At 37.9% G+C, this 24,427-nt stretch overlaps 1 protein-coding gene across 6 annotated transcripts in view; it reads left to right on the top strand.

Moving 5' to 3' along the window:
- Positions 1 to 24,427, top strand: part of COLEC10 (collectin subfamily member 10) — a 166,265-nt gene that overhangs the window by 122,025 nt on the left and 19,813 nt on the right. Inside the window, exon 1 of one of the 6 annotated variants that reach the window (XM_029222911.1) lies at positions 8,207 to 8,449. The exons of 3 other annotated variants lie outside the window; for them this stretch is intronic. In XM_029222911.1, coding sequence (XP_029078744.1) covers positions 8,302 to 8,449 — 148 coding nt within the window. In that variant the 5' untranslated portion in view covers positions 8,207 to 8,301. Of the gene's footprint in view, positions 1 to 8,206; positions 8,482 to 24,427 lie in introns of those variants that run through there. 2 more of the 6 variants (XM_029222913.1, XM_029222916.1) reach the window with 2 other exon arrangements.

Raw genomic sequence — 24,427 nt, 5'->3', positions numbered from 1 at the left:
ATAACTTCTCAACTTTATTTGGCTAATTCCAATAGTTTTCCAAAACCTGCTTAGGAAACATCCCCTAAAGGAAACCCTTCCTAATCCGCCAAGCCTAAATCAAGTTCCTCTCATCTAGGTCTCCATGACAACTGGATGCCCGGTATTTATCCCTATCAGAATGGGAAAAAGATTTAAAAAGTAATGGCAACTGTTTTTAAACTTCTCTCTCTTCCCCAAAAGACAATAAATTCCCTAAGAAAAAGACTGTGTCTTAAGGACTATTGTAACTCCAGATATTGTACTGCAGTATCTGATAAATCATTCATAGTTGTTGAATGAGTAGATGAATGAATGCATTTACATCACACATATCTATCATTCAAACTCAAACCCCTCTCATTATGTGCCCATGTAATTATTCATTCTAATTCATCCACTATTATTCAAGAAATTGCTGTGTATAATTAAACACAGAACAAAAATAATGAAAGTCAGGAGCTTGCCTTGAGCCACATTTTAACCAGAAGAAGGTATTGATCCCTGAGTACGTAAATGGGGATACCCGTGCTCTTTAGTGTAATTAAGCTTATACTTAGATGTATTTAAATAATAGAATTTAGTAATTTATATATATTAATATCTTTTCTTTTCTCTGGTTATTTTTTTTTTATTGATTGCTTTGATTGAAAAAGCCTCACATAAAGACACTCTTTAGGTGCACTGAATCAGTACTACATACTGACCTGGAAACAATCTTAAGATTGATGACTTACTGAATCTATAAGAACTGATTTCCAAAGTGGAGGCAAAACCAAATTTTTCTAATTGATGATTTCCAGGCTTACAAACACTTCTTGAGAATTAAAACATTCCAAGAGTTTGGAATGTAATGTTGATGTTATTTTTTTTTTTACAGTTTTATGAAGGTATAAATTATATACCATACAATTAACCAGTTGTAAGTGAAGAGTTGGAATTTTTAGTGTATTTATATAGCCGTGCAGCCATCACTGTAAAACAAATTTATAACACAGCTATCACTTCCCGGAGTTCCACTGTGCCCATATGAAGTCAATTCCTGCTTCCGCCCCCAGCCTCAGGCAGCTACTCATCTGCTTTCTATCTTGAGAGTCTTGCCTATCCCAGAAATTTCATATGAAAGGAATAATATAATACTTAGTCGTTTTTGTCTGTTTTCCTCTACTTTGAATAATTTGGAGAGAAGCCATCATCTATATTGTTCCATTGTATCAGTAGTTTGTTCCTTACAGTATTGATCCATTGTGTGGACACACTACTTGATGGACAAAATCCATCCACTGCTTGATGGACATTTGTGTTGTTTCCAGTTTTTGACTATTATGAATAATACTGTTATGAAAATTCATGTACAAGAATTTGTGTGGACATATGTTGTAATTTCTCTTGGATAGCTCTCAAAGAGTTGAATTGATGGCTTATATTTTAAGTTTATATTTAACCTTTAAAGGCAGTGCCAAACTGTTTTCCAAAGTGACTGTTTACATCCTTACCAATAAAGAATGAGGGAGCCAGTTTATCACATCCTAGCCAACACTTAGTACTATCACTTTTAAAAAATTATTATGGCTAGTCTAATCTGTGTATAATGGTATCTCATTGGAATTTAATGAGTAATGGCATTGGGCTTCTTTCCATACATATATTAGCTATTTGTTGTCTTTGTAGAAATGTCTGTTCAGTTATTTAGCTCATGTTTTTTTATTTAGTCAGTTGCATTTTATTACTCAGTTTTTTACAAGTCCTTTATGGAATATATGATTTGCACATATTTTCTTCCAATCTGTGACTTGTCTATTTATTCTTAATGAGGTGTATGTGTGCTTAAGCACAAATGTTTTAAATTTGGAAGTAGTATAATTTATCAATCTCTTTTATGGACCGTGGTTTTGGTGTAATATCTAAGAAATTTTTGCCTAACTCAAGGTCACAAAGTTCTTCTTCTATGTTTTCTTCTGTAAGTTTTATAGTTTTGTCTCTTATATTTCAGTTTTTTATCCATTTTGAGTTAATTTTTGAGTACGGTGTGAGATGTGGTTCTAAGTTCATTTCTTTTCATGTTGCAATTCAATTTTCCATGTGGCATCATTTGTTAAAAAGACTATCATTTTCCCCACTGAATTGCCTTGGTACCTTGGCCAACAATCAGTGTGAGGATTTATTTCCATTTGATTTTTTTAAAATGTGTTTTTATAAATATGAGGTTTAAAATGTAAAAATAAAATAATTTTGAGTGTTAGCATGTTGCTTTCTAAATATGTGTCATTTTAAAAGCCATTCTATTAATTTCCATTTTTTACAAACTGCATGCAATTAAATTAACTTAAGAGAGAGAACTTTAATCGAATAAGATGCTTACATGTGAATGGACAAAGATAAAACCAAGTCCAGAGTTGAGTTATATCACCTTGCTAGGAAATCCCTTCAGGAGATGAGGTTGTCATTTTGCTGTTATCCTGTTTTAACTAGTAGAACACTTCAGCCTTGGGATATGCTTGTTTCATATTCTGTTCGTCATTTCCCTCCAGATACCACCTAAGCTGGATGAATAATAATTAAAATGCACAAGAACAGATGTTATTCGGTCTCTGTCAGGCACTGAATAAATGTCTGATGTGTCATTCCTTCCCATTAACTGTGGATGAATATCACAAGAATGGTATCTTAGTTTCCTAGGGCTGCCATAAAAAAATACCACAAATTCGGTGGCTTAAAATAACAGAAACTTATTATCTCACAGTTCTGAAGGCCAGAAGTACGAAATCGAGGTGTTGGCAGGGGTGGGTGATTCCTTGCTTCTTCTAGTTTCTGGTTGCTCCAGGTGTGCCTTAGCTAAAGGCTGCATAACCTCGACCTCAGCCTGTGTCCTCGCATGGCCTTCTCATTTTGTCCCTGTGTCTCTTTTGAGTGTCTCATATAAGGACACTTGTCATTGGATTTAAGGACCACCCAGATAACCCAGATAATTCATCTTGAGATCCTTAGCTTAATTACATCTGCAAAGACCCTTTAGCTGAATAAGATCACATTCACAGGTTCCAGGCATTGGAATATGGACGTATCTCTTATGGGGCCACCATTCAACCTATGAAAAAATGGGCAGAAGACTGGGGAAGGAGGCAGAATATCACTTGTTATTCATTTCAGTGGCATGTCATTTTTGGACAAGCACAAATCTCAAACCTGGGATTTCAATGCCTTGGGAAGTGGAAGATGAAAAATTCAGGAAAATGTGGAATCACAGAGACAATTTCATAAATGAGCCACTAATTCTTATCTTTTTAGATTTACTTTTTTTTTTGAGGTTTTTTTTTTAACATCTTTATTGGAGTATAATTGCTTTACAGTGTTGTGTTAGTTTCTGCTGTATAACAAAGTGAATCAGCTATACGTATGCATATATCCCCATATCCCCTCCCTCTTGCGTCTCCCTCCCACCCTCCCTATCCCACCCCTCTAGGTGGTCACAAAGCACTGAGCTGATCTCCCTGTGCTTTGCGGCTGCTTCCCACTAGCTATCTATTTTACATTAACCTCTTCTAATCTTATACCAGCTAAAAACTTGATTGGTTTATTGTTTATGTCAGAATTATGTTTTAAAGAGAAAGCATAGTTGACTTGTATTTCAACATCTGACTTAATTTTCTAGATAACTGAGAGTTAAGTCTTTAAAGTTTCAGTAGAAATCTTTCTAGTGGGCATTAGATATCTTTCACACACTAAAAAGGATACATTTAACATCATTTGACAACTTCCTTTCATTTACTCAATCCTCTCTTCCCTTTTAAAATTTATGTCATTCATTTATTCCGTATTTACTGGGTTAACAAGGAACTTGTACAAAGTTTTTAAACAATAGCAACAGTCTCACAACTTTCAACATTTCACAGACCAGGTTCCATTAATACTTTCTTTACAACATTTTTTTTCTTCATCCACAAATTTCATAGTAAATTATGCTAGATTCCACTGTCTCATTTACCACACCATTCAATTTTAACTGCACTCTGGTTTGAACACTGTTTAGAACCCTTAAGAAGAAATACAGTATATTCTTAGATGCTGAGAGTAAGTAAGCAGGAGAGATATGGGTCAATGAAGGTAAGTGATATTATTAGTTTTCATAGTATTGTGACTGTTCAATAATGACTTTCCCAGTGGTTATGAGACTCCTTGTCACTCCTTTCCTCTCATCTTGATGAAATCTCTTCACTGAGTGATCTCTTTCATTCATAAGGTGGTATCTATAAATTATTGACTTCTAAATCCCATGGCTTATTCTCAACCTTCATCTTATGCTTCCATGCATTAATTGGAACCAATTATACATTTAGACTTTCTTGTTCTTTGGCTTCCATGACATTTTGCTCCCTCTGTGATCTGTTTGCTAGCCCTTCTTTTGCCTTTTGGCTCCTGAATATAGACTGTCTTGGTATTCATACTCTTGAACTTCTTTTCTCACTCAAAATTCCACTTTTATCTCTAATCTCCATACTTATGACTCTCAGATTGAAATCTCAAATTCTAGATTTCCCCCTAGAATCAAAACCCGCATTCCAAAATGCCTGCCTGTAATCTCCATCCTGTTATTTCCCTGACCCTTAAAGTCACCCAGCCTCATTATTTTCCCTTCAAAATTTTTTTTTTCCACAACCAGCGTTTCTTAGTGGCAATAGTGTTTTTCCTGTCACCCAGATTGAAACTGAAAAGTGTTTTTTAAGATCACATTTCTTGGTAAATCCTAGCTAAAAGTAGAGCAGTCCTCTCTAGTCTATGAAAGTCCTCTACTTTGAATATCCACCTACTTAAAATCTCCCATATTTATCAGTGAGGGAAAAAGGGAACTATATTTCCAAGCCAGATGAGAAAAAAATTAATCCTGGAGACCATAGTCTCCATGAGAAAGGAAAGCACTATATGATTACAATATATGAGTTTTTTTTTTTTTTAATTTCTGTTTAGCTGTTGCTCTCAACATTCAGTGACTTACCAAGCCATATACATTTGTCTTCTTCAAGATCAAAAGGACTGGGAACACAGATTGAGCTCTAAAGATGTTTATCACAGAGTTATAATATTAGAAATTTTAAATTCCCAACACTAGAGCATTGATTGACTACATCATGTTTTACATATAAAACCTGTGATGCATAATCTGCACTAATTTAAATTTAGCTGTAACAGTCTATTCATTAATAGAGAAAGATATTATATGCATCACTGAGTTTAAAAAAAATGTTGGAAAGAACAGGCATAGGACATCCAAGGAAAAATACTAAGGACTATTGCTTCAAACTGTTACCAGTGGATTTCTGCATATAAATGTAAAGAATGTGTGTTCATTGTGTGCCAGGCAATGCTTAGAAAAGAAATGAAAGAACTAAAATAGATTTAGAATAGTCTAAATAGCTTAAAGAACACCTATTTTCGAAGAATCATAGAATTCAGGAAGTACATTAAATATCAAGTCCAAACTCACTTTCTATGCCTTGTGGCAATTGAAGTTGAGTGATTTGCTCTATGTCATACAGTTGGTTATGACAAATGTGGAATTTGAGGCCTCTAACACCATTCTATTAATTCCCACCATTTTCTGATCACTGTTAACATGACAAATGCATCCACTTTTGACATTTTAAGCGTGTGTGAAAATGAATGCACCTTCAAAGCTGGAGAATATTCAGCTTTATGGAATCCAAAGAGCATTTTAAAGCAGGAATTTTTAGACATAATTTGTATTTGAATTTCTTTTGTCCCCTTTTCAATGGGGGACTATTAGTCAGGGTTCTCCAGAGAAACAGAACCAACAGGATATATCTCTTTCTCTATCACTATCTCTATCTATCTGTATATATCTATTTCAGAAAGAGAAAGATTTATTATAAGGAACTGGCTTACATAATTATGGAGGATGAGAAGTCCCACAGTCTGCAAGCTGAAGGCCCAGGAAAGCTAGTGGCATAGCTTCAGTCCAATCCCAAAGACCTTGAGAATCAGGGGAGACAATGGTGTAAATCCCAGTCCTAGTACAAAGGCCTGAGAACGAGGATAGATGATGCTGTAAGTTCCGGTCCAAGTGCAGGAAAAAGCCAGTCCCAGTTCAAGTGCTCAGGCAGAGAGCAAGTTCTTTCTCTCTCTGTCTTTTTGTTGTACTCAGGCCCTCAAAGGATTGGATGAGGCCCATTCACTTTGGGGAGGCCAACCTGCTTTACTCAGTTTACCAGTCCATATGCTAATCTCATCTGGAAACATCCTCACAGACGTGCCCAGAAATAATGTATAGCCAAGTATCTGGCACCCACGATCCAGTCAAGTTGACTAGTAAAATCAACCATCACAGTGACCTTGGCAAAACTGCTTAACTTTTCTGAGCCTCAGGTACTTTGCCTGCAAAATGAGGGAATTACTAACTATTCCACAGGGCTATTTTAAGGTTTAAATAAGATAAACAAGTTAAGAGACCTATCCTTGCACATAATGACTGTTCAGTCAATGCCAGTTCCTTTCCCTCCCTTTCCCTGTATTGCTTATGAAAAGATCAGTTTAGTTATACTACAAGCCTGTTGTTATGGGTTGAATTGAGTCTCCCCAGGCAAAAATAATTACATGTTGAAGTTCTAACCCCCAGTACCTCATAATGTAACTCCGTTTAGACACAGGGTTATTAAACAGGTAATCGAGTTAAAATGAGATCATTAAGGTGAGTCCTAATCCATTGTAAATGGTATGTCTATAAAAAGGGAAACATTTGGACACAGAGACACACACACAGGGAGAACTCTACTTGAAGATTGGAGTTATGCTTTCACAAGCCAAGGCACTCAGAGGCTATGAGATGGGCCTGGAACAAATCCTTTCCTGGTGTCTTCAGAAGAGGTATGGCCTTGCCAATACCTTGATCTCAGATTTCTAGTCTCCAGAATAGTGAGACAACAAATTTTTGTTGTTTAAGCCACTTAGTTTGTGATACTTTGTTACAGTAGCCATAAGAAACAAATCTACCTGTATTTCTTAGATTGACCATAATTTGAAATGACATCTCTTAGGGATAATTCCTTATTAGTTCTTATCAGAATATGTAAGGTTCTTTTCCAATTTCAAAGAAACTAGGTCCAAAACCCCTTCTGGCCCAACTCTTAGTTAACATGCCTCTTCAAGAACGGAGAAGGTAAGAAATCTCCCTGCTATATGGCCTGGTTCTAGTTTTTCAGAATCTTACTAAGTCTAGGCTACTCATACAGGTCATGGGGTTGATGGAACAGATAGGTAAGCTGACAGTTAGATGGATAGATAGATAGATAGATAGGTAGATAGATAGACAGATAACAGATAAATGTAGAAAGAGAGAGAAGGAGATCTCTATTTCTATCTCTGTATATATGGCTATATTTGTAGTTACATCATCTGTATCTATATCTGGTCTGCTTTTTAACAAATGTGATACCACAAGGTTTTTTCTCACCATTTTAGTAAAATTGTCATGCCGTACTCTCATGCATTTGTACTTAACGATGACTTGCCAACCATTAACATATCATTAAGCAACTGATGTCCTTTCGCCTTTTGGCCACATCTTTTAAATAAAGCTTTGCCCACATTTCAGAATATTTTTTTCAGACAGTGTACCAGAAGGCCAATTACTAGGGCAAAGGCCATAAACATTTTTAATATTCTTGATACTTTTTGTGAAATTGCTTTGCAGTGAAGTGGTGTTCCTTCCTTTGGGGTTCAATCCCAAGACAATTCTTTGTAGCAAGAGAAGAAAGAAATAAGGTCATGGAGATCAGTTGGGAGTATTAGTGTTCAACTGCTACCAGCAGCAAGTAATGAATATTTCCTTGTGAAAAAGCTCAATGCCATGCATAACGATTACATAATATGTAGGTAATTCAAGAAATCTCTGGCTCCATCTTTCTGGAACCCCAACATTTAAGTGCAATTTGGGTATTAAATTATCCATTCATGCACTGAGTTGAAGGTATCTCTGTCCCCTCTATTCTCTGAGATGTTTCTGCTGACCCGCACACTTGAGTGTTTAGTTCAGAGATAACTTTCAATAAACTGTTGTCACTTGAAAATAAACAGTCTGGACAATGTATGGTTCATTTGGAACACTGAGAAAATAAACAACCTAGGATATGCTTCCTTCCTGTTTTTACAGCCCTTTTTGGAATGTGTGTTCCAGATATTTCCCCTTCTTCCCCAAAGAAGAAGGTTTTATTTAAAATAAAGCTGTTGATTTGGCACTTCTGGGCGGCCCTTTTTTGAAGAGCCACAGCAATGGGTGGCTTCGGAGCCCATCTTCGAAGGAATCAGTTCATCCTTCTGTTGCTCTTTCTTTTGCAAATTCAGAGTCTGGGTCTGGACATTGATAGTCGTCCTACGACTGAAGTCTGTGCCACACACATAGTTTCACCAGGACCCAAAGGTGAGGAAAGAAAAATGAAACGCTTATATCTAGTAAGTAAGCTCTCTTACTTCATCTCTCAACCCCACTCTAGCCCCCAATGACTTTCTCTGCTCCCTTCCTTAGAGTTCTCTCACTTTCCTTCTATTTTAGAAAAATCAATGTCTTGTTACTTATTTTAAGATCTCCCTTGGTGTTAGGTAAGAGAACGTGGGGAGACGCTGGAAGGCTGGGGCAGGGCTGTGTTGGAATTCACCCAGGGCAGGGGGAAGTTCCATCTTCCGTGCTGCTCCAGGGGAGATACACAAGCAAGACATCAACCTTCCGGAATCCTTTCCTTAAGAGCATCTCTGTTCATGGGCTGTTTTTACTCCAACTGCTTCCTCAGACTGATTTTGGTAAAGCTACTAGACCAAAGCTCAGTAAAGTAAAAATGAATTCTTTCATGTATTTCATAAATTAAGGGGCTTCTGAAGAGGAAAATATTCATCAAGGATTGGAGGTAGCATAGAAATGAACATTTCTTTATTTGAAAGTGGAGTTTTAGGGCCAAGTGCCTTCAGCTGAAGGATGATAGAATATTGCAAACATTGTTTTTCAAGTAGAGCCAAGGTCCAAATGCGCTTCCAGCAACTGGTTGGTAAAAAAATGCTGTTGTTTTCCTGGTTTCAGCTCTGACCCTTTGGTTCTGAAAGTGGTCACTGCACAAATTGGTGCTCCCTCGTTAGTAATTCATGCTATGTTTCTCCAGGCTAGATGGTGGAAGAATTGCATCTGCTTAAAATTTTAAGTAGAAAAAAAGGGTCTTTAAAAAAAAAAAGAAAAACATTGCCCCGTGCTTGTCAGTTATTTAAATGTGTATTGCTTAAAGTGCATTTTTCTTAATCAGTGAATTAATTTCCTCCTAAGATTGCAATCCAGGTTTTAACCTTTGATACCATAAAATAAATGCAGGGAAGAACAATGAAGCCTTGGGGCTTCCAAATAATTTCTTGGGTGAATAAATGAATAATGCGAGGGTAAATGTTCAGAAAACAAAGTTTCAATTAGAAATAAAGTACTTACTTAAAACCATTACTGGACTTTTCATAGAATAGAGGAAACTTTGTATTATTCCTGGGGTTTCATGGGAAATGCTAAAAATTAAAATTGAAACTTTGTCCCTTCAAATGGGAGAATCCACTTTAGAATAGAACTGTTAAGCAGTTTTCCTTGCAGAGAAACTGCAACTTTCAAACTGGAAGAAGAATGGACAAAGAATTGTTAAAATAATGTCCAAAATTTCGTCCATTTCAACAATTCTATTCATTCCAACTCAGCCAGCATATATTGAAAACCTATTAAGTGCTAAGCACTATTTTAGGCACAAGCGATGCATTAAATGATATATATTAGTGTCATGAGCAATGGGGACGTAAATAATTTAGGAGGGAGAGCAGAGGGCAATTAATATTTGCTGGATACCAGTGTGGGGTCCACCATGAGTCTTCCAACCCTCATTTTTTAACGTAACACAAAACTTCTCCCTTCCCATTAGAAACTCTAAGGTTTCAAACAATGGAAACCTCTTTAACTCTCTTCCTGAGCCTGTGTAGAAATTATGAGATGATTACAGGCAGAAATGTGACAGAATGAAGAAGCAAGTGCTCCTGGGGAAGAAAGACTTGGGAAGAAGCCCTCTAGAACTCTGGGTTTCAGAGCTAAGTTATGGACTTGGTATGATTTCTTCTTCCCCTAGAACCTGGGGACTTGGCATCAAATGGGTTCTCAGTGGCTTTTTTATTAAAAAGCTTCCAAGATTCTGGAACGTACTGAATACCAGCTAAGTCCCAGGCATCATGTGGGATTCTAAAGGTTTCAAGCTAAGGAAGAACTTGTCTTAGAACTTGTACCTACATTGAAAGCTGGTGTTAGAGTGCAAACTCTTGGGGTCAGTTAACTCGTTTTTAATTTGCAAATTGCCTGTATGTATACCACATGCATAACATCAAAAGCCTATTCCTCACTGCCCTTCCTCTGCTCTATGTCCTGTGCTAGACATTGTGGATACACCAAAACACAAGGCATGTTTTTTTTGTCTTCTCTCAAGATATAAACTGCCATCTGCTCTACTTCATCCTGTCATGAACACGGTGACAGTCCTCCCCACCCGTGAATAAGGCGGATTTGTATATTTATCTCTACAAAATGACAAAAAAAAAAAAAAAAAAAGCTTGATGGCTAAGCAAACATTTTAACGAACTGGATTATTGCTTTTGTTTAATATATTTTTCTAAGAGCAAGCTGGTCTATATTTTTCTCCCTGGCTAATCATCTCAATACCATAGTCATCAGCACTGTGCGCAGAAACTTCCAGATACTCTGAGAAACAAACAATAAAAGGAGTTTTCCCTAAATCCATTTGGGAGACTTGGAATTTAATAAAAATATATAGAGTTGCAGATGGAGAACCATTAATGCTACTCTGTCATATAATATATTGTCTAAGACAGACACACCATTTTTTATTGCACTACTTCCCAAGCTTGACTTAGCGGTGACAAAAAGACATTGGATTGAATCTGCTTGATCTTCAGGATGGTATTACATCTGTTTATGCTTCAGTTTCCTTGCAAAATGAGCTTCATCACAGACCTCTTTTAAGAATAACATCGGATAATCAAAGTGAACTTTAAGCTGCGTAGACATTACGAATAGATACTTAACAGATTCTATTTATCTTTCCTCTCCTTCCTATTGGTCTAAGTCTGTTGAGTAGTCATTTTGAGAATGAGTATTGCTCTAGTTATAAAAAATCCTTCGTTGAAAGCCATTTTTATTTTTCTTTCTCTGCCTTAAACTTATTATTTTATGCTGCTTAGTAGGAAAATGTTCCCTTCTTTTTTCCCCCACGTTGGTGGTTTCCTTAAACAATTTGTGTGAAATTCTGACCTCTAGTGGTCTTACTTGAAAACTGCAATGACAAGAAATTTTAACAAGAACTGTTAAAAAGAAATGTAAAACCAATAAGAAATATTTGGGTGATGCTTCACAATTTCCAAGGAACTTTCGAATACATTATCTTGTTTAAGTTTCACAATTTTTCAACGTAGTAGCAATTACTTTAACCTTAAAAATAAGGAAACAGTCTCTATGAGGCCAAGTGGAGGTCCCAAGTTCTTCCGTATAGATGTTGCACAGGCATGCAATTTGAACTTGACCCCTGGCCTTCTGCCTCTGTGTCCACCATCATTCCATGACATCTACTAGAGTCTATTAGAATCATGTTTGAAAATACAGCCCACTGACCCCTTTTGGATAAATGGGTAGGACTCTGCCTCAGAACATGGAATTTATGCAAGCTCACAGCCCAACATTGTACTGGACCCTAAAACATGCTGAAAGTGATGACGTGCCTCCTCTTTGATAATGAACTCCATCACTTCATTCGTTTGTTTGGAAATTAATGATATTTCACCCTATTGCTTATTTTGGGTTTTGGTTTAGGAGGTTTTTCTTTCAATGAAATTTGGGTGTATGCGGTCTTAAAGCTCCTTTGCGATCCATCTGGATTCTCCCAACTTCTCCCACCTCAAACTACTTGTCCACTTGTAGTTTGCTTCAGGCATCCTTGTTTTGTCTCCCATTCCCCCGTTCCCGACCCAGGATTTTTGCATTTGATGTTCCCTCTGTCTGACCCAAACTTGCCCCAGATCTTCCCAAGGAGAGTTCCTTCTTCTCATTCTGGTTTTAGCTCAAATGCCATTTGCACAGTGGGGCCCTGCCTGACGACCCCCTTCACTCTCTGTCATAGTTCCCAAGACATTTTGTTGTTATTTTCACAGACTTACTACTAAATGAAAATCCCTTGTGTTTTTATATATCTACAGTCAGTCCTAGAATACAAGCTTCATGAAAGCAGGTACCCTGTTCATCTTGCTGAGTGTGTTTTCCTGCTGTCTAGAAGAGTTCCTGACACATAGCGATTGCTCAATAAATACTTTTGATGAAATAAACAAACCCAAATTTTCCAAGATCCCCTGACCTTTCCTTGAAAATACTTTCCAAGTATGTCTTGCAGTTCCCCAAAATGTGTTGCAATGCTTCCAAGAAAACAACTGGTCTTGGGAGACACTGTCATTGTACCACTTCAGTGGTCAAAGAACTTTCCCACCAGTGGCCACTGGTTTTCTGTAAGCACAGCCATACCACCACTTCCCTGGTACCCCTGTCTCAACCTGGCCTGGCCACTAACTCAGTGCCACTTCACTCAGTAAGGAAGGCTTTCCTTTGCTTCTGAGGGCACTGCAACTCCTACGAGTAACCATCTTGACTCCACGCACCTGGCCTGTGATGAACTCATGGGGCCAAGAAAGGCTCTCCCCCCTTCAGCATGACTCTAATGACAACCTCAATCATGGTGGTGGCAGCAGTAATACTAACACATTGAATAGATGCCATTGACCCGGTACTGCGTGAGTGCTATCCAGCCATTTTTAAGTTGAACTATCTCAGTAGACTTTGAGAAAGAAGACATTTTAATTCTCATCTGACAGATGAGGAAACCGAGGTTCAGAACTATTAAGTCACTAGCCTAAGGCCACACAGCTGGAAGGTGGCGGGCTGGAACCTGATTCAATTCTAGTTGGACTTCATGCTCCATTCAGAATGTAAACCGTCTCATCAGCTGGAGGGGCCCCTAAGCAGTGTCGACTGCATCACAGGATTTTACAGGGCAGGATGAAACAGCTACTTTAGTTTTTGCTTAAAGCTCCTATTGGTCCCTATGGCCCACATCTGAGTGCCAGACACTACGAGGTACATGTGGCTTTGCCAGGACGTAAACATCTGTCTTATGGGATAGTTTCTTTCCCAGAAAACCCCTTACCTCTAGGAAATAGACTTCAATCTGGCCAGTATTTTTGCTGAACATGGCTCTGGATCCCAACAATTGACACACTTGAGTTATTTCCCAGAAGTGTTCTCAAGCCTCCAAACAGATGGCAAGTATGCCCAGCAATATCTGGGTCACTTTCACACTCCAATCAGAAGTCTCACTATGTATAAAGTAACTTCAGAGTTTATTTGGTTTAACACCAGTTATCTTTACATTTGTGAAAACTGAAGCCCAGAGAGGTAAAATCACTTGTTCTAGTTCACACAGCTGTTCTTTGGTGGCAGAGCTAAAACTCCTCTTCCAGATTCCCAAGCCAGTCATTGTTCCATCCCGCCGCCGTGTTCTACCATTGTCCTCGGGTTTTATCATCCTCATTAGGCATGAAATGATCCTTCCTTAGGTTTTATAAATTAACATTAGAAAAGGAGGTCAATGTATAAACATGGTACAGAACTGTTTTAGCTGGGTCACCTTGGTACAAATTAAGTTGCTGATTTCTTTCTGGTGACTTTATCAGAGAGGTTAAGCAAGTAGGTATTTTCCCAAAACCTTTTTTTTAAATTGTATTAATTCACCAGATTCTTTCATTAAGAGTTTTAATATGTATGTTATGCATAAGGTCAGACCAAAATTTTAAGAGACTTGGCTTTTTCAACTTTATATTCCAATGGATGGATGTTCTGAACCAATTTTTCTCCTCTTTTTCCCTTTGAATAGATGCCAAGAAAACATTTCAAGGTTAGGTCAGGAGGGGAGGAATAAAAGTCCAGGCAATCAAAGTGTGGGCAAAGATGAGTGAGGATGTAATAACCAAAAAAAAAAAAAAAAAATTAGCTTGTTTCATTTAAGAAAGTTGTATCCTTTACCTATCCCATCTCTCCCCCCAACTCACTTACATAATAATTTGGCTATATATCAGTCGTTACTAGGGACTGTAGTAATAGGTGCTTGCATGTTGGTAAAGATCATGGGCTTTGGAGACAGAATATATGGTTTTGAATTTGAGCTCTGCCACTTACCTACCGATGTGATCTTAAGTCTCAGTGTCCTCATTTTTTAAATGGAGACAATTTTATGGCCAACCCCAAAAGCTTAATTTGAAAATTAAGACACGTTTAGCGTATAGCTCAGCTATCATTTTCTTTCATTAGCTTCCATTGCTGTTACTAGTCACCGTAAGTCTTCTCTCCCACATCCCTAAACAAAGGCTCATAGGTTGTAACCTTGGTTCTACAAACAGAAATCTACCAGGGAAATGCACCACCTTCTGCTCCTTGCTGCCATTTCCTACCTAGTTTAGTCTCACTGCAAAGTCAACTTTTATTCATCAAACGCTCACAAACTTGAGGCCACCCTTCCTCTTCACTAATGGTGCTTTCTTTCTGTAGTTCTCCAGTTGAGCCTGGGGCTTCTTATCAATTAAATAGAATAATAATAGTGTAAATACACCCAGTAGGATTAAATGAATTAAGACAGAAAAAACCAAGCCTCAGTCCTTTTATCTGTAACATGGGTTAGTAATGGTATGACTACTTCATAGGACTGTGGTGTGGAAAAATCAGCTAAGCCGCATAAAGCATTTAGCACCATCTCTGACACATTGTTAAGGACTCTTTAAATATTAGAAAACCACAGATTAGCAAAACCCAAGGGAGAATGAGAATTCTTTTTCCATGTTTCCTTCTTCTCTTTTTCCTTTAAGGAATATTTTCCTTTAGCCACTGTCTGTACCCTAGGTAGGCAGTTCTGTTGGTCTTAGGTCATTAGCCATATGTGTAGGCCAGATGCAGCTTAGGTGTCTCTTTCTATTTGTGTTTATGAAATACTACTTCTGGAAACTTTCTAATTCTGTTAGAAATGGTTTTATTTGGCCTCTCCACATCTTTTCAGGGTATTCCAACTGATAACCAGTCTGTCGGGTTTTCACACTACTATATGATCTGCAATATTCTATAATTTTCCAAAATTCTTTCAGTTATATTTTACAGCTTCCTCTGCTCTTTGATAAAAGAATTATAAATATATGCAGTTACAGTCTGACACTCAGAGACTCAAGTCAAGTAGCATCTGAATAATTTAATTGTTTTCAAATTGTTTATCGTGATTGTTCTTGCTTTGAAAACTCTGGAAGCATCCTTTCAGGTCTCTTGACCATACTTGTATCTGTGAAATCGATCATATAAATACGAGTCTTTAAAATTTACAAAGGGTTTATCCATTATTTCGCTTTAGCTCCACTGACGTATTATAGGAATCATTATCCCTATTTAAAGAGAAGGAAACTAAAGCACAGTACTCTTGTTTGTGACCCCTCTGAAGGTCATTTATGTAACAAATCACCCAGGGATGTGTGTATGTGTAAGACATTACAATACTGGTTGCAGTCAAAAATACTTTACATGGTGTTGTTCTGCCTGGCCTGAGATGAACAAATATTTAGAAAAAGATTTTGATATTCAGAGCCAGTAGCTATGACAATGTCATCTCTCTCTCATCAGACCACATGCTGAGTGACCAAATGACAGGACAACCAAAAGGAAGAGGCCCATATGTCCAATGGGAAGTTGGCAGCAAGTGTGACAATGTGCTCCAGACCAAAATGAAAGTCCCCAAAGAGACTGGGAGACTTCGATATACCACAAGGGAGCGTCTCTGGAACTGTTTTATCAGTGTTGCCCTAGCACTTGCAGAGCAAGGCTGGACAATGCCACCAATGATCTTGGGGAAAAGCCAGTACTAGCCCATAGGCACAGACCAAATACACTGAAATAAAGCTCACCTAGAGTGTACAAAGGCAAGGGCTATGACCTGCCTTCCTAGATTAGAGTACTCCTAAGGGGACATTATATTTTTATTAAAATGGGCAATTTTTGATTAACATATACATAGGTATCTATATCTATACTGAGAAATAAAATATTGCCTGTCATGTCAGTAAACAAAGAATGTCACAGTTATCAGCGATTACAGATTGCAGCCACCTCCAAAGGCCAGCTGGTGAGCCCTGAGGGAACACAGGAAGGAAAGAATACCTGCCATTCAGCAACCATCAGACTGCAGCCACTCCCATCGGTGAGCCCTGAGGAAACTCAAGTGTGAAAACACAGGATACTGGCCCCAGAGAGCTGAGGTGCATATCAAAGGAATGATTTCTGTGAGCCCAGACTCTTGCATCTTCCCATACATAGAAAATCACTAAATTCCTAAACTTGAGATATCTAGTTTTCTTTCATAAATAGTAATCTTTTGTTCCGACTACCTGCCCTTTGTTGCAAAACTCCTCTATATCCTAGCTCCCCCTTCCCCTCCCGGGAACAGTTTTCTCAGGGTTACCTGAGATGCTGCCTCCAGGGCTTGAAGTCCTCAGTTTGTCTGCCAAATAAAACCTAACTCTCAACTTTTAGGTTGTACATATTTTTTAATCAACAATATCTGTATCTATATCTATATCTATCATCTCCTGATGATCAAGGAAAGCAATACCACGTTGGTATTATTTTAATGTTGCCCAACGATACTAACATGGAACTTTTTCCTGCTCCCTCTTTCTGATTGGCTAACATTTTAACTCTGAACAAATGAGCGTATGCAAAACTAAAACATCCAGCATTCACAGCTCCCAAGGTGTTCCTGTGCCTTCCTAAAAAGTTTTATTACTGGGAACTGAAACTACCAAAATGCATCATTCCACTGCCTGTCCTCCTGTATCCCTCTCTGTCTTACCTTTTGGAATGAGGTTAGGGCGCAGTACTCTGCCATGTCAAAAAACATCACTCATGTAGCAAAGTTACTGACTCAACTTTCTTGTCAGTAGAGACCTCGTCCTGGAGCAGGGGTGTCCAGTGGAAGAGGAACTAAGTTTCGTTCTACCTCCTTTTAGCTAAATAGGATGGATCTTTTAATAAGGTAGAAGACAGAATTATTTTCCCTATCCCAGCTCCAGTGGCTTCTATGTAAATATTCATATGCTTCATTATGCTTTGTTAACCTAATCTTCATTGTACCTTGGGCTTTCTTTTTTCTTCTTTCTGTCTTTCTTTCTTTCTTTCTTTTTTGTTTTTCCAGGTTTCATAGCTATTCTGTAGAAGTTGTATTTATCAGGTGTGAGCAGCCAAATGATTGTTTAAACCAGAGTAGCCAATGGAAGTTTTTGAGTAGGAGAATGATGTAATTAAATTTGTTTTTCAGGCAGATAAATCTCTTGGAAGGGGTGATGATAGACTGAAGGGTGTGAGAAGCTCCTGGTGGAACATGAATTAAAAACAAGGGATGCATTAAGGCTGTCGGGAGAGGGTGTATTAGAGAGATTTCAGAAGCAAAATGGCAGATTATAATGAGTTCCAAACTGTGTTTGAGCCACCTATGAACATCCAGATGGAAAAGTCCAATAGGCAGTTGAAAATAGACACATCATAAATACTTTTTAGGCATTTTTCCTTAATAAAAGCTAATCACATGACCTGTAGCCTCGCCTCTTAGTTTTTATATTTTGTCTTATTTAGTGATAGCAGGGAGGACTGCCTTTCTCACAGATAGTTGGGATATACATGGACCAGGATATTCGTTTATATAATAGCAGTTACGACTTACACTTAATAACAACACTACTCTTTTTCTTTAAATTTGTTTCTGCCCCACTTTGTACTGAAAGAAAATTTAGACAGAATATTGTATGTCACATCTATAGAGTATTGTGAACATTTCAATGCCAGAAGCACAAATCTCTGGAAGCAAAAATATATATCAGCCAGGGCGTGGGAGAGCCGCACAGCCAAGGTGTGAGCTAAAAGATGCATCGCTTCCCCTTGGCCTCTTCTTTTTATCCCTCTAATTTCTTTTTTTTTTTTTTGAGGGGGGTTTCTCATTCTCTTTATTTTATTGTTTTTTTAATTGAAGAATAGTTCATTTACAATGTTGTGTTAGTTTCAGGTATACATATATATGCATATATATGTGTGTATATATATATCCAAGATATACATATTTTTTTCAGATTCTTTTCCCTTATAGGTTATTACAAAATATGTATCCCTCTAATTTCTAGTGGCTAGAAACTCTGGGGGCTGATTGGGTGATACTGTCATAATGTAATATTTGCTGAGTGCTTACTGCATTCCAGGCACTGTTCGGCCCTTCACATGTATCATCACATTTACTCCTCCCCACGGCACCCTGGGGAAGATATTTCACTCTTCTGATCTACTAATGAGGAAACTGAGGCTGAAAGAATTGAAGTAGTTGCAAAATCTCACAGCCAGTGAGTGCCTGATCCCAGATGCCCTGTTCTTAACCACTGCATTGCATTGCAGAAACACAGCACTCAGTCCTAGATGGATGGGATACCTCCTTCTTGCATTTGTTTCTGCTGACTTGGCTGTGAATGCATTTGAATAATGAATGATATGTTCAGGCAGAAGAAAACCTGCCCCACAAAACTTAATGTTGTATTTTTCATTAAGGATAATGTTAGTTGTGTTTTATTTTTTGTTTTTTTACTCCCTGTTACTCGGACATGCAGTGACTGCAAAAGACTTGCAGGTTCCAAGTAGGAATTCTTTTTAAATAAAACAAGCCTGAAAACAAAGAGTGGGTCCTTTGTAATTCAAGTAGGAAGGATTGCAGGATTCTTGAAATTCTCACTTTTCTTTGCTAGGTTACACAGGAGTGAGGTGAAGGGGGAATGAAGTTTATGGGTCCCTGGAATGGATGAGGCACAGTAAATGGATTGGCTGACAACATGCCATGCATATTAACAGCCCAGCTAGGGCCATATTAAGCACCCAATAAACATTAGATGTTATCATTATTGACGTTGATATTATTATTATTGTGATAAATTAGTCACAATATACATATCTCCTTACATTTTGTATTGCCTTGCATTTGTTTAGCATATTAATATTGAAAAAGCACTTCCATTTTATTTTCTTATTTGATATGTAATCTTGTCATCTGAGGAGACAGCAGTAGAGATGAGTAAAAGCCTAGTCTCCTTACTCCTACATCATTGATCTTTCCAAAGGCTCACCTTGTTAGAAGCCAACAAAACAGGCAGTAATTTCCCTTTCAGAACATTCATGACATTTACAAGACCTTGCTTGGTGCCTCCTTCCCACCAAACTTTTCGGCTTAGGTCATGTCTTGTCCAAGCTAATGTTGTATCCCTAGGATCCAGCACAGAACTTGGTAGGTGGTAGAAATTCAGTAAATATTTGTCCAAGGAATGAATGAGTAAGCACATTGTGAAGTTTGAACAGCTCTTGAGAACAAAGTGTAGAATGTCTGCCCTTATCACAAGGAACTTACGTTCTGAAGTTAAGTAACAATGCATTTTTAAATAATACTTCAAGGCAGCAATTAGAAAGTAGTAACAAGGAGCCAGATGGTGAATTACCAAGGAAATAATTCTACCAGTAAATTCAGATAATTTAGAATTTAATTTGAGACACGACTCATTGGTACGATTTATAAAAGGAGAAAAGGGCCACAGTTCTTTTATATTATTTATGATTTATTTTTTAAATCATAAGAGTAATTCAGGCTTGTCGTAACGCATAGCATGTATAAATGTGTACAAAATAAGGATATATAAAGAAAAAGCTAATGATCTCTCTTTTCACTGTGACGCTGCCCTTTACAGATCCAAATCTCTCCTGTAACCATCATTAATAGCTTGTTATTAACACTTTTCTCTATATTTGTTCTGTTCATTTGTTCTTTCTTCTAAACGGGATCATATGCATATGACTCTAAGAGGCATTCTTTACATAATATAACCTGGAGCTCACTCCTTATTCAGAGATCTTCCTCATTATTTTTAGTAGTTGCACAGTATTCCTCATATTTTCATCAGTCTCATGATGAAAAACTTTCAGATTGTTTATGTTTTGTTTTTTTTTTGCCACTACAAGCAAACATTCTCATGTATACATTTGTTCTTACAGTTAAGTCCCATAAAATAGGTTCGCTAAGGTAAAGTAGAGTATGTGGATTTTTTATTTTAATCATGATTGACAGATTATTTTGCAGAAATGTAGCAGTTTATGTTGCCAAAAGCAATGACTGAGTGCTTTCTGTAGCTATGGCAACTTCAGATGCCATTAATCTTTTATAATTATTACTAAATATGATGGAAAAATATGACATTGACATTTACACATATATCTTTTTGTGACTAATAGTGAGTCTGGGCATCTTATCCATCATTTACTGTTTATATTTTTAGATTACCTTTTAATTTCATTTGTTGTCTTTTTCAGCAAAGCAGTTTGCAAAAACTTTTTGTACATTAAAAATATTAATCATTTTTTTTAAGTCAGTGTTTGACTTTTTCCTTGTCTCTCATATTTTTGTTGATAAACTATATATTTATGTGGCATCTTTTGTCATATAAAGACTTTTAATTTCTCATATGATCATATATGTCTTTTATTTTATAAGTTTTTCCCCCGAGGAGATGAATTTCAAACAGAGAGAAAACCATGTGCCTTTCAATGGGAGCAAACATTGAAAGACATTTTAATGAACAATGAATAGACAAGTCGGGCAGGAATAGAAAGTTATGCAGGTCAATGTCAGAAAATAATGCCAGAAAGTTCCATTGATACCAGTCTGTGAAAGTCCAAACACTAGACTAATTAGTTTGGACTTGGCCTAGAAACACAGAGGAACTGCTGAAATGTTTTGAATGGGGCAGTTTTATAATGAAAATGTGATTTTATACAGATTAGTTTGCAAGGTGGTTTGAAAAAGTGAAGTTCAGATCCAAAGAAACCAGGATTTCAACAACTATGTATACAACAGACACGATTCTAGGCCCTTGGAACCACCAGTGAATAAAAACACCATGAAGACCATTTAGGGCTCACCTGCAAGGAACACGGGTTAGTGTACAAGGACAGGAAGAGGTAAAACAATGGCAGTAGAGATGGAAGGAAAAAGAAAGGATGGACGTGAGAAAAAGTAAGAATCAAGGTGGGAGTTAGGAAGGAGGAAAGGGTCAAAGCCAGTTTGGGTGTTGAGCCTGGGGGATTGGAGCCTGGGGCATTGGAGCCTGGGGGATTGGAGCCTGGGGCATTGGAGCCTGGGTCAGAGCCTGGGGGATTGGAGCCTGGGGAGCATGGGGCATTGGAGCCTGGGGGATTGGAGCCTGAGGGATTGGAGCCTGGGGGATTGGAGCATGGCAGTGATACTGGAAGATGGGTAAATCAGAAGAGGAAACAAAAATATGAAGTGGAGGGAACAGTAGAGACAGATATTGGTGTGCAGATCTTACTCAACTTACAATGCAGTTGCATCCTGATAAACGCTTCCTAAGTGGAAAATATCATAGTTGAAAGTGCATTTAATACACCTAACCTAGGGAACACCATAGCTTAGCCTAGCCTGCCTTAGACATGCTCAGAACACTTACATTAGCCTACAGTTGGGCAAAATTATCTTTTTAAAAATAAAGTGTTGGATATCTCATGTAATTTATTAACTACTGTACTGAAAGTGAAAAACAGAACGGTTGTCTGGGTACAGATGGTTGTCAGTGTATTGATTGTTTACCCTCATGATTACATGACTGACTGGGAACTGCAGCTCACTGCCACCACCCAGCATCAAGAGAAAGTATCATATTGCATATCGCTAGCCTAGGAAAAGAGCAAAATTCAAAAGTTGAAGTACAGTTTCTACTGAATGCATATCACTTTTGCATCACTGTAAAGTCAAAAAATTGGTACGTCAAACCATCGTAAATCAGGGACTGTCTGTATTTGCCTGGGCTGCCTTACTAGATTATAAGCCTTTCCCATAGACCCCCCAGCAGGCTGAAGTCAATTCATTAATCAGCCATTATTAAGAATGACATTTCAATCAATTAGTAATTAATTTGACTGTATTTTCATTAACCTCACATTCATCCATCTTGTTTTTAAGAATGTTATTCCTTTTACTTTGAAACCTTTATTGAGAAAGCACCTATTGCATCTGAGACCCTGTGCCAAGTACTAGGCATACAAAGAAAATAATATATCATCCCCAACGCGTCCCATCATCTGTGACACAATGTGGTGGATGCTATGAGGTCTGAGGGGAATTACCTTCAGAGAATGAGGTTAACCCAGACTGCTAAAGAGGGAGATGGGGGCAGATGCTGCGAAGACTTTTGGGTAGAGGAGGTGACACATTAGCTGGACCTACAGGGTGCGTGGAATTGGACAAGAGATAAAAATCCACATGAATTTTATTGATGAGAACGTTTTAGTATCAACCTGCCCTAATATATTGACAAATTTGTATTTTAGGTTATTTTCTTCTGCACTTGCCTTGAGATATAGTTTATTCTGGTGGAGCCTAATGAAAGGGATCTCGTTTACTTCTTCTGGAGAAAGAATAGAGGAGAGTTTTAGGTGTGAGCAGGCAGAGTTAGATGCTTTCTCCTTTATGTTCCCATAACTGCTACTCTTCCCTCTTCCAGCATCTATCACAGTAATTATGTTTACTTGCCCATTCTCTCCTGAAGTTTTGATCTCCTCATGAGAAGATCCTGATCAGTGTCTAGTAGTTATAATAGTAAGGAAACTTGTGTTTGCAAGTGAAAGAAACAAAACCAAATCCAACTTAAACTGGTTAATCATACAAACAAACAAAAGAGAGAAGAGGAATGTATAGACTCATGTAACAGGGAGGGTTTCAGGCAGAGCTATATCCAGGCTCAAGTGATGTGTTCAGAATCAAAAACACCTTGGTTCTCTTTTCCCCTATAATGACTTCATTTTAAAGAAGGGTCTTATTTTGTGGTGCTAAAATAGATTCAGATACTTCAGTAATAGTCTATCCTCTCTGCAACCCCTGCAGAAAGAGCAAGTCTCTGTCTTGAAATTCATAACTGTCTGAGTTATTCAGGAGACTTATCTACCACTTGAAATTTATTGGCTCTCATTGGGCCACATGTCCACTGCTGAACCAGTTACTGTGGAGAAGGTTCAAACTACGTGGATTGAGAATAAGCTAGTATTGTTTCCTATGGCAAGTTGTGGGGCCGTTACCAGAAGCACAGGTAGAAGCTCCCTGGTAGGAGGTAGGTGAAAGTTACAGATTTTGTGGATTAATGAGTCCCCTCAGTGCAAGGGACTCTTCTATAAATTTTGCCATCCATAGTATTATTTAATATTACAGTAACTCCATGAGACACCTGTAACTATCTTAGTTTTCCAGGGTAGAAAAGGGGAAGCAGAGGGGATAATTATTTAGGATAAGATTAAAGAGCTGTTAAGTGGAGATTTAGGATTTGCACCTAGATCTCTGTGACTATGATTCCGTTTGCTAGGGCTGCCATAACAAAATATCACAAACTGGGGGGCTTAAACAACAGAAGTTTATTGTCTTACAGTTCTGGAGACTGGAAGTCCAAGGTCAAAGAGTTGGCAGATTTGGTCTCTCTTAGCCAAGACCTCTCTCCTTGGCTTGCAGTTGGCTGTCTTCTCACTGTGTCCTTACATGGCCTTTTCAGGGATGTGTGCACGCATCCCTCATGTTCCTTTGTGTGTCCAAACTTCCTCTTCACGTAAGGACACCAGTCAGATTGGATTAAAACTGCCCTAAAAGCCACAATTTAACTTAACCACCTATTTAAAGGCCTTATCTCCAAATATAGTTCCGTTCTGAAGTGCTGGGCTTCAACATATGGATTTTGGGGAGAAGGTACAATTCAGCCCATAACAGACTATAAAACTCCAGTTCATTGCACCAAGCTTCTGGAGGAAACTTGAATGACAGTCCTGTCACTCATTCAGTTTGAATAGACTTAATGGTTCTGAAGGCTGAGCCCCTTGAAAATTTCACCTTGGTTAAAAGCTGTCACCTTCCATGTAAGATTCTCCCTGGGACAGCTTTCCTCCTTAAAGACATGAAGTTTCCTATGGACTAAGATGAACGTGGTTCTTTGGTAAACATATCCCTACTGTGAACAGGAATAAACAGTGTTTTGCGAACATGTTAAATGTGGAAAAGGTAGGAAAAGCGTTAACTGTTTAGAATGGTCTTATTTCACGCACATTCATCATAACCAGGTGAGGTAATGTTAGGGAAGAATCTCAGAAAAATCTCTTAGAGGACCTATGTGCTACCACCAT

This window comes from Monodon monoceros, unplaced genomic scaffold (genome assembly GCF_005190385.1).
Source record: "Monodon monoceros isolate NGI ecotype Baffin Bay Population unplaced genomic scaffold, NGI_Narwhal_1 Super_Scaffold_14, whole genome shotgun sequence".
Classification (NCBI taxonomy): domain Eukaryota; kingdom Metazoa; phylum Chordata; class Mammalia; order Artiodactyla; family Monodontidae; genus Monodon; species Monodon monoceros.
The sequence above is the reverse complement of the archived record's forward strand: the minus strand, read 5'-3'. Positions and strand labels throughout refer to the sequence as shown.